The sequence below is a fragment of the Branchiostoma lanceolatum genome, chromosome 16, assembly GCF_035083965.1.
Source record: "Branchiostoma lanceolatum isolate klBraLanc5 chromosome 16, klBraLanc5.hap2, whole genome shotgun sequence".
Classification (NCBI taxonomy): Eukaryota; Metazoa; Chordata; class Leptocardii; order Amphioxiformes; family Branchiostomatidae; genus Branchiostoma; species Branchiostoma lanceolatum.
This window is the reverse complement of record NC_089737.1, coordinates 14,490,733-14,503,710: the sequence shown is the minus strand read 5'-3', so window position 1 is coordinate 14,503,710 and position 12,978 is coordinate 14,490,733. Positions and strand designations below refer to the sequence as shown.

The following is a 12,978-nucleotide window of genomic DNA, read 5'->3' as shown; positions in this document are numbered from 1 at the left end:
GCCCGAAAAAGCCCGAGGATACGAACAGGTGTTTGTTGATTGAAAGCCAGAAAATGGAACTTCCGACTTCGATTTTTTGGGTTGGAAGTAAGATTAAGCTAGAAACACCCACAAAAGTGAAAGTCTTGTTAATATATTGTGTGATATTTCAATTGGGTTGTTATTTTTGTTTGTCAGTTTTGATTTTGGAAGAAAAGCTGAAACAAATGCAATATTCACGACCAAATTTCCGTATACAATTGCGAACACACGCAATTTGATATTAACTTCCTCTTTGAAATTCTTTAAAAAACATGAATGATCTTTAAACTCAAAAATCTTAAGCTGCTTTCCCTTTTGATTCCGCTATAAGTAATGGCGCTGTTGCACAGCTTCCCTTAGGTCATAGGTCAAACACCTGTTTACGCGGAAGTAGCAACAAGCAAGTAGCAACCGGGGACAGACAAAAACATGATCTAAAAACTGTTTTACGTTTAAAAACGATAGAAAACCCGGCTTGCATCAAACTGCAAGCGTTTTTCTGCCTTCTACGACGTACAAAGATACCATGGAATCGACTTGACGGGGGAATAAGTTGGAGTGGTGTTTTATTTTCGGATTCTGAGTCATCGAGAGTTTTGACGTGGAAGAGAAAACGTTTTCATGATGACGGCTGCTTACGTGACGGGAGGTTTGAGGTAAGTCTTGACCATTTCTTTAATCTGGAGATGACTTCATAGTCCAGAAAAAGAGGAACAGTATAAAAACAGCTGAGCTTGTGTTGCAAACGTTAGAGAAGGCTGTACAACGATCATAACAAGACGTTTGGAAGAAACGATTGAAAGATCCGGTCTAGTCGAAACTGCCTAGTTCATTCTCAAGTATTTGTTGTCATTGGTCGAAAGAAGGTAAGTGTCTGTGCCAGCTTATATCGGACCTGCACCTGTCAGAAAACATGACAATGTTCTACCCCAACGTCTGCTTGGAGATTATCCTAAGTTACGGCAAATCTTGAAAATGTTCGCGGTGGTTTTATTTTCGTGATGACCTTTGCAATGGAGAGCGAATGCATGAAATCGCAAAGATACTTTTCCAATGTATTACTACAGTGCCTGTACTATATACGTTACTGTTCCAACTGCGAACTTTAAATTGCTGGGAAACCTGATTTTTTTCCTGTGTCCCAAATCTGAGTCCCTGGGACTTACCGTTTCGTTTGTTAATCTCCCAAACCACAGCCCTACAGACTGGATGGGGAGCACAGAGAGCACCCCAGATGATCAGCGGACTCTGTCGGAGGTTGAAGTTCAATTCCACGGTCAGCGCAAGGACATCAACCTTCCCGGGGAGTTCCAGAACGACAAACTGGCCTTCATCGTGGACAACGTCTTCTCAAAAGAGGTAAGGAATATCGAAAGTTTGAGGTGGAGGAACCTCCTACCTGACCATAACCTCTACTTTTTACTGCTCTGCTCTACTCTACTTGCCTCTACTTAACTCTACTCTATTCTTATACTCTACTCTACATGTCCCTGTGGCGCAAGCGTTAACGCAACCCCGCTGCTTCACCATCTGGATCAAATTCCGTGGATCCAAAGGGCCCGCGTTCGAACCTCAGTGGCCGACTCGAGCTCGGACATGTTGTAAGGGATTGCATTTGTCATTTCGGATAGTGACGTAAAGCCGGCGGCCCCGTGTATGAGGGACCTTTGGGCGTAAGCCTCAAGCGTCAAACCTCTGCACGTAAAAGAACCCAATTGCAACACACTTATCGAGAAAAGTAGGGGTGACCCGGTGTGCTTGGCCAAAAACGCGAGCCGAGGCAAAGCCGCATTGCACTAGCTGCTTGAAAAAGCATTATGCCTCACCTCAAATGAGGATGCCTGCTTTACTTACCTTTTACTCTACTCTACTCTACTCTACTCTACTCTACTCTACTCTACTCTACTCTACTCTACTCTACTCTACTCTACACTACTCTACTCTACTCTACTCTACACTACTCTACTCTACTCTACTCTACTCTACACTACTCTACTCTACTCTACTCTAATCTACACTACTCTACTCTACTCTACTCTACTCTAATCTACTCTACTAGTGCTCTACTTTACTAGTACTCTAGTCTTTACTCTACTCTATTCTAGATCTACTCTGAAGTTATTTTAAAAACATTCAAATCTATGGTAGATGGGAAAATGATATAAGGGAAAACCAAAACGTGGCCACAATGACCAGGTGGTCCTTACAAACTTATGATACTTTTCTCTCCATTACTACATGCATACAAATATTGTCTGCTTTCTATGAAACTGTCATACAAAATGTTAATACATTCAACAACAGCAAAGTTTTATTCATTTCAATGAGTATTGTTGTAAAATATCAAAAGCGATTTTCTTTCAATATTTTTCCAGGAATGTCAAGAGCTGATTGAGCAGACAGAAGATCAAGGATATGAAGTTGCCCTAGTCAATGTTGGAGGTGGAAGGTACGGGCAGTTGTAACGTGTTATATACTGCAATTACATGAATCCGCCGGGTTACATAAATCCGCCACTTTGAAAAACAGTGGGTTTGAGAGATCTCTAGTGCAGCACCCCCAGGTATGCACAGTTTAGATATACAGGAGTGCACTGTACTGGGGGATGTTGGGTTGGAGAGTTGTTTGGACATTTATTTTCAGGGTGGTGGAGTTATGTACCCTCAGTCATGTTGGTAGATGTGAAACTCCCCTCATTATCCTTATTCTGAGCAAAATATAGCAACTCTTGGCGTTATTCAGACAGAATGCAAACTTTGGCAGCATATTTCATTGTTCACATCAGGTTTTAATGATCCACTTTGTGAAATATGTTGAGTCAAATGACAGATCATTCATACACAAAAAAATACTGAAAAACTATTTCTCCTTTTGAATGTAAAGTTCTTTCCATACAACAAAATTGTTCTCAACTTATCAACTGCCTTTCGCCCTTAATTTCCTTATCAGGCTTTTTTATGTATATCAATGTGCTTTTTTGCTTTCCAGAGTGTAGATCCTAGACTACAGTTGAATACAGTGTCAAGCTGTGTTTCACTATTTCTGCATAGGAAGCATTTTGTGATGCCTTAAGTTTGTTTTTTCTGTTACAGACAGATCCTGGCCACTGACTACCGGAACAGCGAGCGCTGCATTTTAGACTCACCGGAGCGCGCCGAGTGGATCTGGGAGAGGATCAAACAGTACGTGCCGCGGAGGTGGGCCAGGAGGAAAGTACTCGGACTCAACGAGAGGTAAAAATTAGTATGAAAGCTTATCTGTTTTGGTAACGTTACGTTCCATGATAAAGTTTCATACTTTAATTCAACACAAGCAAATGAAGCTCACCTCGAATTTTCAGTTGGGGAATAAAGGAGGTCATCTAAATTAGAGTCCACCACCTGACTTACTCTCCAAGCAGAGGTTTCTGACAATTCAGAATGGGCTAGCAACAAAAAAAAAACATGGCATTTGATAAAACGGTGACGATCTGCCCATTCAACCTCTGCTTGGAGAGTACACCTGACTCACAACAGAGACGGGGGCTGATATCGCTTGCCAGGCAAATACAATTCATAACTCTAAGGTCACGTACTAAGAGTAATTGAATCACTCCTGAAGAAGGTCAACATATGAGCGACTGAAGTTTCCAGGTGAGCTACATTTGCTCTGACGTTCAACATGTTAGGAATATGTACAAACTCCTATATGTATGTAACCAAGCCCCTGACATGTCGTTCTTGTTCCTAAGACTGAGGTTTCTGAAGTATGGTCCAGGTCACTACTTCCACCCCCACATGGACGGAAGTTACCGGCGCGACAACGGCGAGAGGAGCTACCTCACGTTCATGTTGTACCTGAATGAGGTGAGTGTATAACTGTAGGTTAATATCATCCAAAGCATTGAGATTAAAAAAGAAATTGCCTTGTGTTCACTTGCTCTCTTCTGGACCTCAGAACCTTAGGGCACAAGTAAGATTAGAAAGGTCCATCCATGTTTATGTCACAACTACTATAGGCTCTCGTTCTTCCCTCGGACCATATCAAAGAGTGGAACCAACTTGAGCCTAGTGTGGCTGCAATAAATTGTGGAAAGAGAATTTACTGCATATTTGTGATTTCTAAAACATCTTAGTCGTAAGGCTGAATGGTTCGTTGATAATCTTCAAAAGAAGCCATCTAGATCTAATTTTGTGACTTTTCCCCGATTTTCTAGATCCTATCTGTGCCATGCTGTAAAAACATACTTTACAGCAGGTTGACGTATTGTATTGAAAGAAAAAGATAGATAAACACAAAACCGAACTGGGGAAGAATATACAGTAATATATTACTAACTCACTAAATTCACTTGACAGTTTGTCCTGTCCTTTGCACACACAAATTCAGTTGTTTATGCTCCTTAGTGCCTTTCCTTTATTTTCCCATCGTTTTATTTGTACCGGGCACTTGTGTTGTATCTAACCCATCTGCAACTGCTGATAATAATAATAATAATTTTTTTTTATTGGTCAGAAATTACCCGCAATGGCAGCCTTTCTAGCGCTGAATTGATGCAGGGTATTACAGGTTTCACGCAATACACAACATATAATATCTTATCCACACTTGCATTTTGTGGAACTGTTACAAGGGTCTGGGCGGCTGCTATTCGGTGCCACCAGGTGACCTCAATACGACTTTCCCCAACCGAAGTCAGGTACTCATTTACACCTGGGTGGAGTGAGGAAAGTCGTGTAAAGTAGTACTACCTTTCCCAAGGGCACAAGATCGGTGACATGCCAGGATTCGAAACTCGGGACCTCTTGGTTCTGAGTCGAAAGCTCTGCCGTTGCGTCACACGACCCCACGATAATCTCAGATATGAGGCTAAGCAGTAAAGAAGAGAATTGTTTTAAAATGGCATTATAAGGTGAGGTGGTAAGACCCTGGGATCATGGTCTGCTTTATTCTTCTTTCTTCCAGGGCAGTACTGGAGGTGCCACAAACTTCATTTCCCCCATGTTTGCCACTGGAGACAAGATCAAGGAGAAAGTGCCTGTCGTCCCTAAACCTGGTGAGAAATGCTAACTTTTGCTTGGGTTGAATAGATACGCCTCTTTGAAAAACACTGTGTTTGAGAGATCTCTAGTGCATCACAACCCCCCCCCACTTCACCTAGGTGTAAATTGGGTATCTGTCTTTGGTTGGGGAGGTAAAAGGCAGTGGAAGGAGAGAGATGGGCTCCGCCTTCTAATACCTTGCCCTAGACACAGTGGATAACAACCAGCTGCCTATATATTACCTCAAAAAGGTTATGGGACTACTCGCTCACTCTGCGCAAACCTCCTTGCTCTCCGGTTTATCGTCTGTTTTTCCCCGTGGTGTGGGGGTTAGACTTGCTTGGACGAGTATGTGGGGGCCCAGGAAAGCAGCATGCCAGGCACCTGTCTGCTGGGTTCACTCTCAAGTAAAGAGGTGGAGGTCCTCTGGCCACTAGCCTCCATAGCAGGCTCTACCGGGCCTTTTGGGGGGGCTTAGATAATACAATTGTGACAGCCAGCCCGTAACCATAGACGAGCAAAATGGTTACAGGCTGGCTGTCACAAGTGTATTATCTAAGCCCCAACAAAAGGCCCCATAGAGCCTGCTATGGAGGCTATCTGGCCACTACCTTTACCTTTTTATCAAATAACATTCCTCTGCCAATCAGATTGATTTTGCGCTTCCAGGTCGAGTCCTGGTATTCCAACACGACATCTACCACGAGGGGGAAGAGGTGACAGCGGGACTAAAGTACGCCATGCGGACGGACGTGATGTACGGCGCAGAACCGGTCCAGGAGGAGGAGGAGGAGGAGGAGGAGAAGGAGTAACCTATAAGTCACATTAGGGGTGGATACCGGTTCACTGGACCTGATTCGGACCTTTATAACATCCAAGAACCGAGTCCAAAAAAATTAAAGCCAAAAACCTGAGTCCAAAAAAACCTGAACAAAGTACAAATATTTTTCTATTTTGTTTGATAAAAAGCGTTTTGAGTCTCCCCTCTGAAAAAAAGGCATTTGAAATAAGTGCAACATTCAAATATCAAACACTGATTTATCTTGAAAGTTTTCTCACCAAGAAACTTTTATAGTCGTGCGTGTCAGTATTATTGATTTCTGTATGCTTAATATTGGTCTAATAAAACAAAACATCAACTGGACAGGATCAGGTCTAGGTTCAGGTCCGGACCTGAACCTAAATCTCTGGACCTAAACTTGGACTTGGACCTTATTAAGCCAAACCGGTATCCACCCCTAGGTCACATATACTCCCCAAGCAGAGGTTAGGCTTCGGCAGCAAGTCAATCTGTTTTCAACCCTAATAGTTACATTCAAGATTAATATCATGGTGCTGTGATGACGCTAAAAAAACTCATCTAGAGCAGTTAATGGCGGACCGTAGCAACTGGAGGAAGGGGGTTAACTTAGTCCGGGCAACCCGCCCGACATGATGATGATGATGAAAAAAATTTTAAGCTGTCATTAATAACATGATGATCACATTTGTGGTACTTTTTTAAAGTTTTTCTAGCATCATCACAACCCCATCTTAAGCTAGAGTTGATCTTTTACATGGAATGGGTGTCAAAAAGAGCACTGCAATATATTCAAGATTAAAAGTACACTAGCCTAAGGATGTTGATTAATAACCCTTTACTATAAGGACCAAAAATGTAAAGTTGAAGAAACAAATCTATATTTTTCATGACTTTTTTGGCTGTTGTAAGGCCGATTCAATTCAGCAATAATCTTTAGCAACTATTATAAGCAAGAGCAAGATACTTGCTTTGTTTCCTACTAACTCATAATGCCAAGTTTATCCTAAATTTTTCCGTTTTTATAGATACTTGGCATACTGTTGTATAGTGTACAGGAACAATGTATTCTACGAAACTAAAGATTGACTATATTTTGTCACAGACGAAATCAAAAGAAAACTTTAATTTGACTATAGAAGAGATCCAATATTGCAATAAGGATTGTGTACACATTGAACGCACACTTTGTTCAATATGATGTTTTTATGCGTGGTAAATATAGGTGACATTTAACCTTCTCACTGCTGCCTAAACCAAGAATCAAGACAAATATGTGCCAAATGGCTACCTTAGCATGCTGAAAGTTAAATTGTTGAACAAATGCAGTTATTTTTAACCATCTTTGTACAGTGGATCAGTATAATCCTAAATATTAGTCAGAAAGATATCTAAAACCATTTCTTAAACAGGGTAGAGAAAAATAAGTGTATTAAGTGTCATAGTTGTGTTATGGTGTCATAACACATGGGTAATGGAAGCTTCTGATTGGTCGACGCCATCTAGCTATGTGATAATGCTTGATAACGTTGCATAGTCATAATTATAAAGCTGTAACAACTTTGAAAAATAAGACAGTGAGACACTTGTGCTTCTGTAATGCATTTTATGTACTTTTCCTGACGGTAAAGTTGTACTTTTCACGATATTTTGATGTTTTACATTGAAAAAGGATATATGTATATTTCACACAAGGCATAATTGTACAAGGAAGACAAATGGTAAAAAAAATGCAGTATTTTGTAGACAATAAGTGTTGCTGTTTCCTCGACTATGACTAAACCTATGAAAGGTAATATTTTGAAAGGCTACAATCATGTATTTTACAAAGAAAATTAATGCATTCTGACTATATTAAAGAAAGATATCACCAATTTAATTTGTTTGTTCTTAGTGTGATGACATCATGAAAACAAAGGGCTGGGAGAAAAACTTGCATCTGACTAATTATTCCTTTAAACTGAAAGTTTCCCCCTGAATGCACAAAACAAAATTTGATAGAAAATGTCCCTATTAATATTGAATTGAGAAAAAAATACCAGGTCCTGTTTTTCACAAAAATTTGGTCTTCTCATGTGTGTTAACGTCACTTTACCGAAAGTTTTCTCCTAAACACACAAGAGAAATAAAAAATGTCCCTATCAATATCGAACTGAGAAAAAAATATTTGTTTTTCACACAAAAATATGGTCTCCTGTGTTAACGTCACTTTACCGAAAGTTTTCTCCTAAACAAACAAAAGAAATACAAAGTGTTCCTATCAATATCGAACTGAGAAAAAAATACTTGTTTTTCACACACAAATTTGGTCTCCTGTGTTAACGTCACTTTACCGAAAGTTTTCTCCTAAACAAACAAAAGAAATACAAAGTGTTCCTATCAATATCGAACTGAGAAAAAAATACTTGTTTTTCACACACAAATTTGGTCTCCTGTGTTAACGTCACTTTACCGAAAGTTTTCTCCTAAACAAACAAAAGAAATACAAAGTGTTCCTATCAATATCGAACTGAGAAAAAAATACCTGTTTTTCACACACAAATTTGGTCTCCTGTGTTAACGTCACTTTACTGAAAGTTTTCTCCTAAACAAACAAAAGAAATACAAAGTGTTCCTATCAATATCGAACTGAGAAAAAAAATACATGTTTTTCATACAAAGATTTGGTCTCCTTTGTTAACGTTACTTTGCTGAGAGTTTTCTCCTGAACGGTGGTTTTCTTGCCGGCTGTAAGAATGGATTATCGATGATGGAGTCTGAGTCTCTGTTCCGCTGATCTTGAGACAAGTCTTGTGAGGAGTCTTCCCCCTTTCCTTCCCCTGAACCGTCTTTACTTTCCCTGGTACCCGCTGTCTGGGAAGGCGCGGTCTAAAACAACAACAATTTTCATGTAAGCCAACATGCCTCAAACGTGTAAAGTGGGCCTAAGTTAGATGAACATATTTAACTATCTATGCAGCCTTTGACACCAAGGAAGAAGTCATTTGTAGCAATTTCAAGCATGTTGCTAATACATCAGCAGCATTCAGTAATAACAATTATGATGATTTGGGGTTGAAAGGTCCAAACATTGGATCCAACAGGAGCTAATTGATTCATTAGCATGCAACCTTGTCTTAACTTTAACTCACTTACTATCCTATTAAACCATCTGAAATTGTCTCGTCTTCATTAACATATCTATTCAGAGTTTTGGTATAAAACCCAGTTCTACCAGATCCTTCTTTAGTCACTGACGAAAGATAGCGGATGCTATCTGAAACGTCTGTTTCAAAATCTTATTCAGTTGCTTGAGTAATTATTTTTGGCGTATCTTATTACCTGGATGTCTAACCTTCATCAACGTATCATTGGAATCCTTCTACTTCTTCTTTGAGGTGTACTTATATTAGGGCCAAATAACTGGCCCTATGAAGTACTTAATCAGACAGTTGTAGCCGACCTGTTGTTGTGAGGTGTTTGTTGTATCTATGGATTCTTCATGACTAGTTTACGCGTTGAATGGAAGTCTCGTGTTTGGGAAGAGCCACATCTCACGCACCTCAAAGAACCCACCACACCTTTCGAAAAAGAGTAGGGGCGTGCCCCTGTGTGCGATGGTTCAAACCTTACAGTCGACTACAGATTCTTCAGCAAGTTGAAGTTGGTACCCTCAAAACCCCAGAAGGACAAGAAGAAGAAGCACTGCCGTACCTGTTGTTGTGAGGTGCTTGTTGTGTCCATGGATTCCTCATCGCTGGTCTCATCTGTAACGTCCACGTCTGATCCCACCAGGGACAGCAGGTACGGGGCAGGCAGGGGCTGCGGAGCTATCACTGTGGAAACAACATACAAACAAACAAACAATAACCATCAACTTAGACTTATAACAGCATGATGGAAAACTACAAGCAGATAATTGCCTGACATGATATCCAATGAACTAAGTAGCTGTATGGTCCATATAGTCGATGTCTGTACACACAAGTGATACATGTAGTGTATGGACAGCTAGGGAAGGACCAATGATATATATGCATGGAGTGAGATATTACTACTAGTAGCAGATCTAGACTTTGATTGGCAATGCTGCATTCTGTGCATTAAGTAATAGATATTGGTAAACACGGAAATAAACACACATATACCCAACACACACATACATACACACACAAATATAAGTACACATACACACACAGATAGACAGATGGGGTTCACAATAAAATTGAACTGGAGGGAGTAAGGAAATGAATACTGACGTGGAAAGGAGTTCTTGTCATCTTTAAACAGGCTCTGCGTGTCGCCGGTTTTGGCGATGAACCTTGTCAGGGCACGCTCGATGTCTCTTCTCTGCGACGCTGCCGTCTCTCGGATCACCTGGTAGTCACTCGCAGGAGGACGGAAGGTCTAAAAACACATAAACAAACAAACAATTAGAAAGAAAAAAATCAGGATTAGCATTAAGAGATTCATCAGTCACCTGTGATTACCAGTTAAAGAATATTCTAGCAACTACATTTGTAAAAAAAAAGCAGGAAGTGTAAATCCATGCACTAGTACTAGCACCTAGTATGAATAAAGTACTGTGAATTCATGTATTTTTGCAGGGACATAATGGACATTTGTGGTAAAAGGGGAACAGTTGTTTATTTTTTTTTTATATACTTCAATTTCACCACAAAACCAGGCTCATAAGAGCCACTCACATGTTTTTGGTCACTGTACTGGACTGTGATGACAGATGTTTGTTAAAACGAACACTTAACCTATAAATGAAGATATACTGAGTAACATATATACCACCAAGGGAAATGGTACACCTGAAGGCTACAAAAACTTGCAGGTGTTTTGATATACAGTAGGTGTGTAAGACTAAGAGGACTTACAGGTGTTCTGATGTAGGTGTGTACGACTTACAGGTGTTCTGATGTAGGTGTGTAAGACTTACAGCTGTTCTGATGTAGGTGTGTAAGACTTACAGGTGTTCTGATGTAGGTGTGTAAGACTTACAGGTGTTCTGATGTAGGTGTGTAAGACTAACAGGTGTTCTGATGTAGGTGTGTAAGACTTACAGGTGTTCTGATGTAGGTGTGTAAGACTTACATGTGTTCTGATGTAGGTGTGTAAGACTTACAGGTGTTCTGATGTAGGTGTGCGGGTCGGGGAAGGCAGGCAGGTGTTCAGGTACGTAAGACGGGTGCGGCTTCTTGGTCCCTGTCTGGAGTACCTTGGGGTTTCCCGGGGTCCTGGCCTGGGGCTCTGAAAGGGGAACAGAAACAACCAGATACAGTCAAACCTGTCTATACTGACCACTCAAGGGACTTAAAGGAAATGGTCATAGTAGACAGGTGGTCACTAGACAAGATTCTTGATGCAAAAGTGCCCACAATAAAACACACTGAAAATGTAAGCCATGGCATTAGCAAAGCTATGTTACAGTACCAGCATCTAGCTTTAAATTAAACGAGAATGACTGTTTTACCTTGCTCTATTGTTAGTTGAATACAATTCTGTCTGACTGATAACTCAAAAGAATTTAATAAATTAAAACTTACGAGCAGTCATAGTAAGACGATTCGCTCTCCTGGCATACGCTGGCAGGCCTTCTATATCTGCACCTGAAAATGAATATGGATAAAACAGTCAATAAAACAATCTTTAATAACTTAATCAATATCTTTGCAAATCAAATCAAATCACATTTTAATGTTCTCCAAGAAAAGCTAGCTTCTAAGTTATATACAGATAACATGTGAAGATTAACATTTCTTGTTGTAGATTAACATTTCTTGTTTTGTCTCTTTCTATTGACTTCTTTTGTAACAGAATAACAAACTGCAAAGATGAGCCTAAGGCAGTTACAAGTTTTAATCTTTTGCATGTAGGAAAACTAACTACATGTATCATCTATGCCTTTGCAGTGGAAAAAAATTATGTAAGAGACGAGAAAGAAGATGACTTGTTAGTAACTTGTTACCCATTTCTATGAGGGACACGGTGACGTCAGTCAGCATGGGCTCAGTCCGCCCTGCCAGTTCACAGTACTGCTTCGCACTCCTGCCCATCTCTGTGATATCTGCAGACAAACAGTTCAGTAGTCACAGTGAGACAGTGGTGTGAATGGGTACCTGACTTCAGTTGAGGAAGGTCGTATTGAGGTCACTTGCTGGCGCCGAATGGCAGCCTCCTAGACCCTTGCGACAGTTCCACAAAGTGCAAGTGTGGAGCAAATATGTATCTGTATTATGTACATGTGATTGTAAACCCTGCAGCAATTCAGTACTGGCTGCCATTGCATGGGTGATTTCTGACCAATGACCAATAAACAGTGAGATAGTGGCGTTGAATAGCTGAGTGGCTAGTAGGAGCTGTGCACCCACTTTTTGACTGTGGGTGCAGTTACAGTAGATATTTTTGTAGGCTATTGCATAGATGTACTAAATGTAGAATATTCTTGAAATTAAAGTATATTACTTAAGCTTGTTACGAATTTTGAAGCTACAGAGTTTGAGATTTCAAATTTCTTGGGTGACAGGCAGTACCCAGGGTTTGTAAAAACATTTTCCTGACATTAACTTTATTCTATGTTGTGCACCCAAAATTCTTTCTGTGCATCTATTATTAATAGACAGTATCAATTTCGCGCCCTGCATAGACAATTTGAAACACATAAACTTTAAACTCACAACTCTGTAACATCTCTGTTAAGCTCTCCAGTGCCGCGTTCTCTGCCATCCCGAATCCCCCCTCTGTACACAGGGCGCTGACCGCTACCGTCAGGGCGCGCCGTCGAGCTGAGGCCAGCGCTGAGGACTCCGTGGATGTCATGGTAGGTTTCTCTGCTGTTGGTAAAATCAACAGAATGAAGAATGCTTCAGTCAGATTCATTGTATTGTCTCTGCTTATTATTTTCCTCTTTTTTCTATGAATGAATAATTTTTTAAAGAATTGATTTGATTTGAAGAATTCACTCCAAGCAAAAGATTCTGTGAATTTACTGACATAATTTCAGATGCTGTCCAGCATTACTCTCGAGCTCTCCAAGCAGAGGTTCGGCACCGGCTGGTTTTTGACGTGATTTTAGGCGTTTTTGTTGGGCTTTGTATTTGTCCCGTTTTCTTAATAATTTTTCAGCAAGCTTTCGTTTGGAGATTAGTC

At 40.4% G+C, this 12,978-nt stretch overlaps 2 protein-coding genes across 3 annotated transcripts; one reads left to right on the top strand and one right to left on the bottom strand.

The window, feature by feature from the left end:
• Positions 1–384: 384 nt before the first annotated feature.
• Positions 385–7,720, top strand: LOC136421445 (uncharacterized). Of its 2 annotated transcripts, none has more exons than XM_066408756.1 (7): positions 385–677; positions 1,218–1,380; positions 2,397–2,470; positions 3,114–3,254; positions 3,752–3,866; positions 4,966–5,056; positions 5,712–7,720. In XM_066408756.1, exons 1-7 carry the CDS (start codon positions 643–645, stop codon positions 5,852–5,854), a joined length of 762 nt encoding a protein of 253 aa, XP_066264853.1. In that variant the 5' UTR covers positions 385–642; the 3' UTR covers positions 5,855–7,720. The 2 variants fall into 2 exon arrangements, with proteins under 2 accessions (XP_066264853.1, XP_066264854.1); XM_066408757.1 differs by lacking the exon at positions 385–677 and adding an exon at positions 755–887.
• On the bottom strand, positions 7,428–12,658 carry LOC136421444 (transcription initiation factor TFIID subunit 8-like). Its single transcript, XM_066408754.1, has 7 exons — positions 12,507–12,658; positions 11,798–11,896; positions 11,376–11,438; positions 10,955–11,079; positions 10,080–10,227; positions 9,535–9,656; positions 7,428–8,709 (listed from the first exon to the last, which is right to left on the bottom strand). The coding sequence occupies exons 1-7, from the start codon at positions 12,646–12,648 to the stop codon at positions 8,524–8,526; spliced, it is 885 nt and encodes a 294-aa protein (XP_066264851.1). The 5' UTR covers positions 12,649–12,658; the 3' UTR covers positions 7,428–8,523.
• Between the last annotated feature and the right edge of the window lie 320 nt (positions 12,659–12,978).

Excerpts from the sequence above, each read along its gene's own strand:
- LOC136421445 (XM_066408756.1), top strand. The coding sequence starts at position 643 with ATGATGACGGCTGCTTACGTGACGGGAGGTTTGAG. Across the intron at positions 3,255-3,751 it reads GTACTCGGACTCAACGAGAG|ACTGAGGTTTCTGAAGTATG; the intron begins GTAAAAATTAGT and ends CTTGTTCCTAAG. Across the intron at positions 3,867-4,965 it reads TCATGTTGTACCTGAATGAG|GGCAGTACTGGAGGTGCCAC; the intron begins GTGAGTGTATAA and ends TCTTTCTTCCAG.
- LOC136421444 (XM_066408754.1), bottom strand. The coding sequence starts at position 12,648 with ATGACATCCACGGAGTCCTCAGCGCTGGCCTCAGCTCGACGGCGCGCC. Across the intron at positions 9,657-10,079 it reads TGACAAGAACTCCTTTCCAC|TGATAGCTCCGCAGCCCCTG; the intron begins GTCAGTATTCAT and ends TTGTTTCCACAG. Across the intron at positions 8,710-9,534 it reads CAAGCACCTCACAACAACAG|ACCGCGCCTTCCCAGACAGC; the intron begins GTACGGCAGTGC and ends TTGTTGTTTTAG.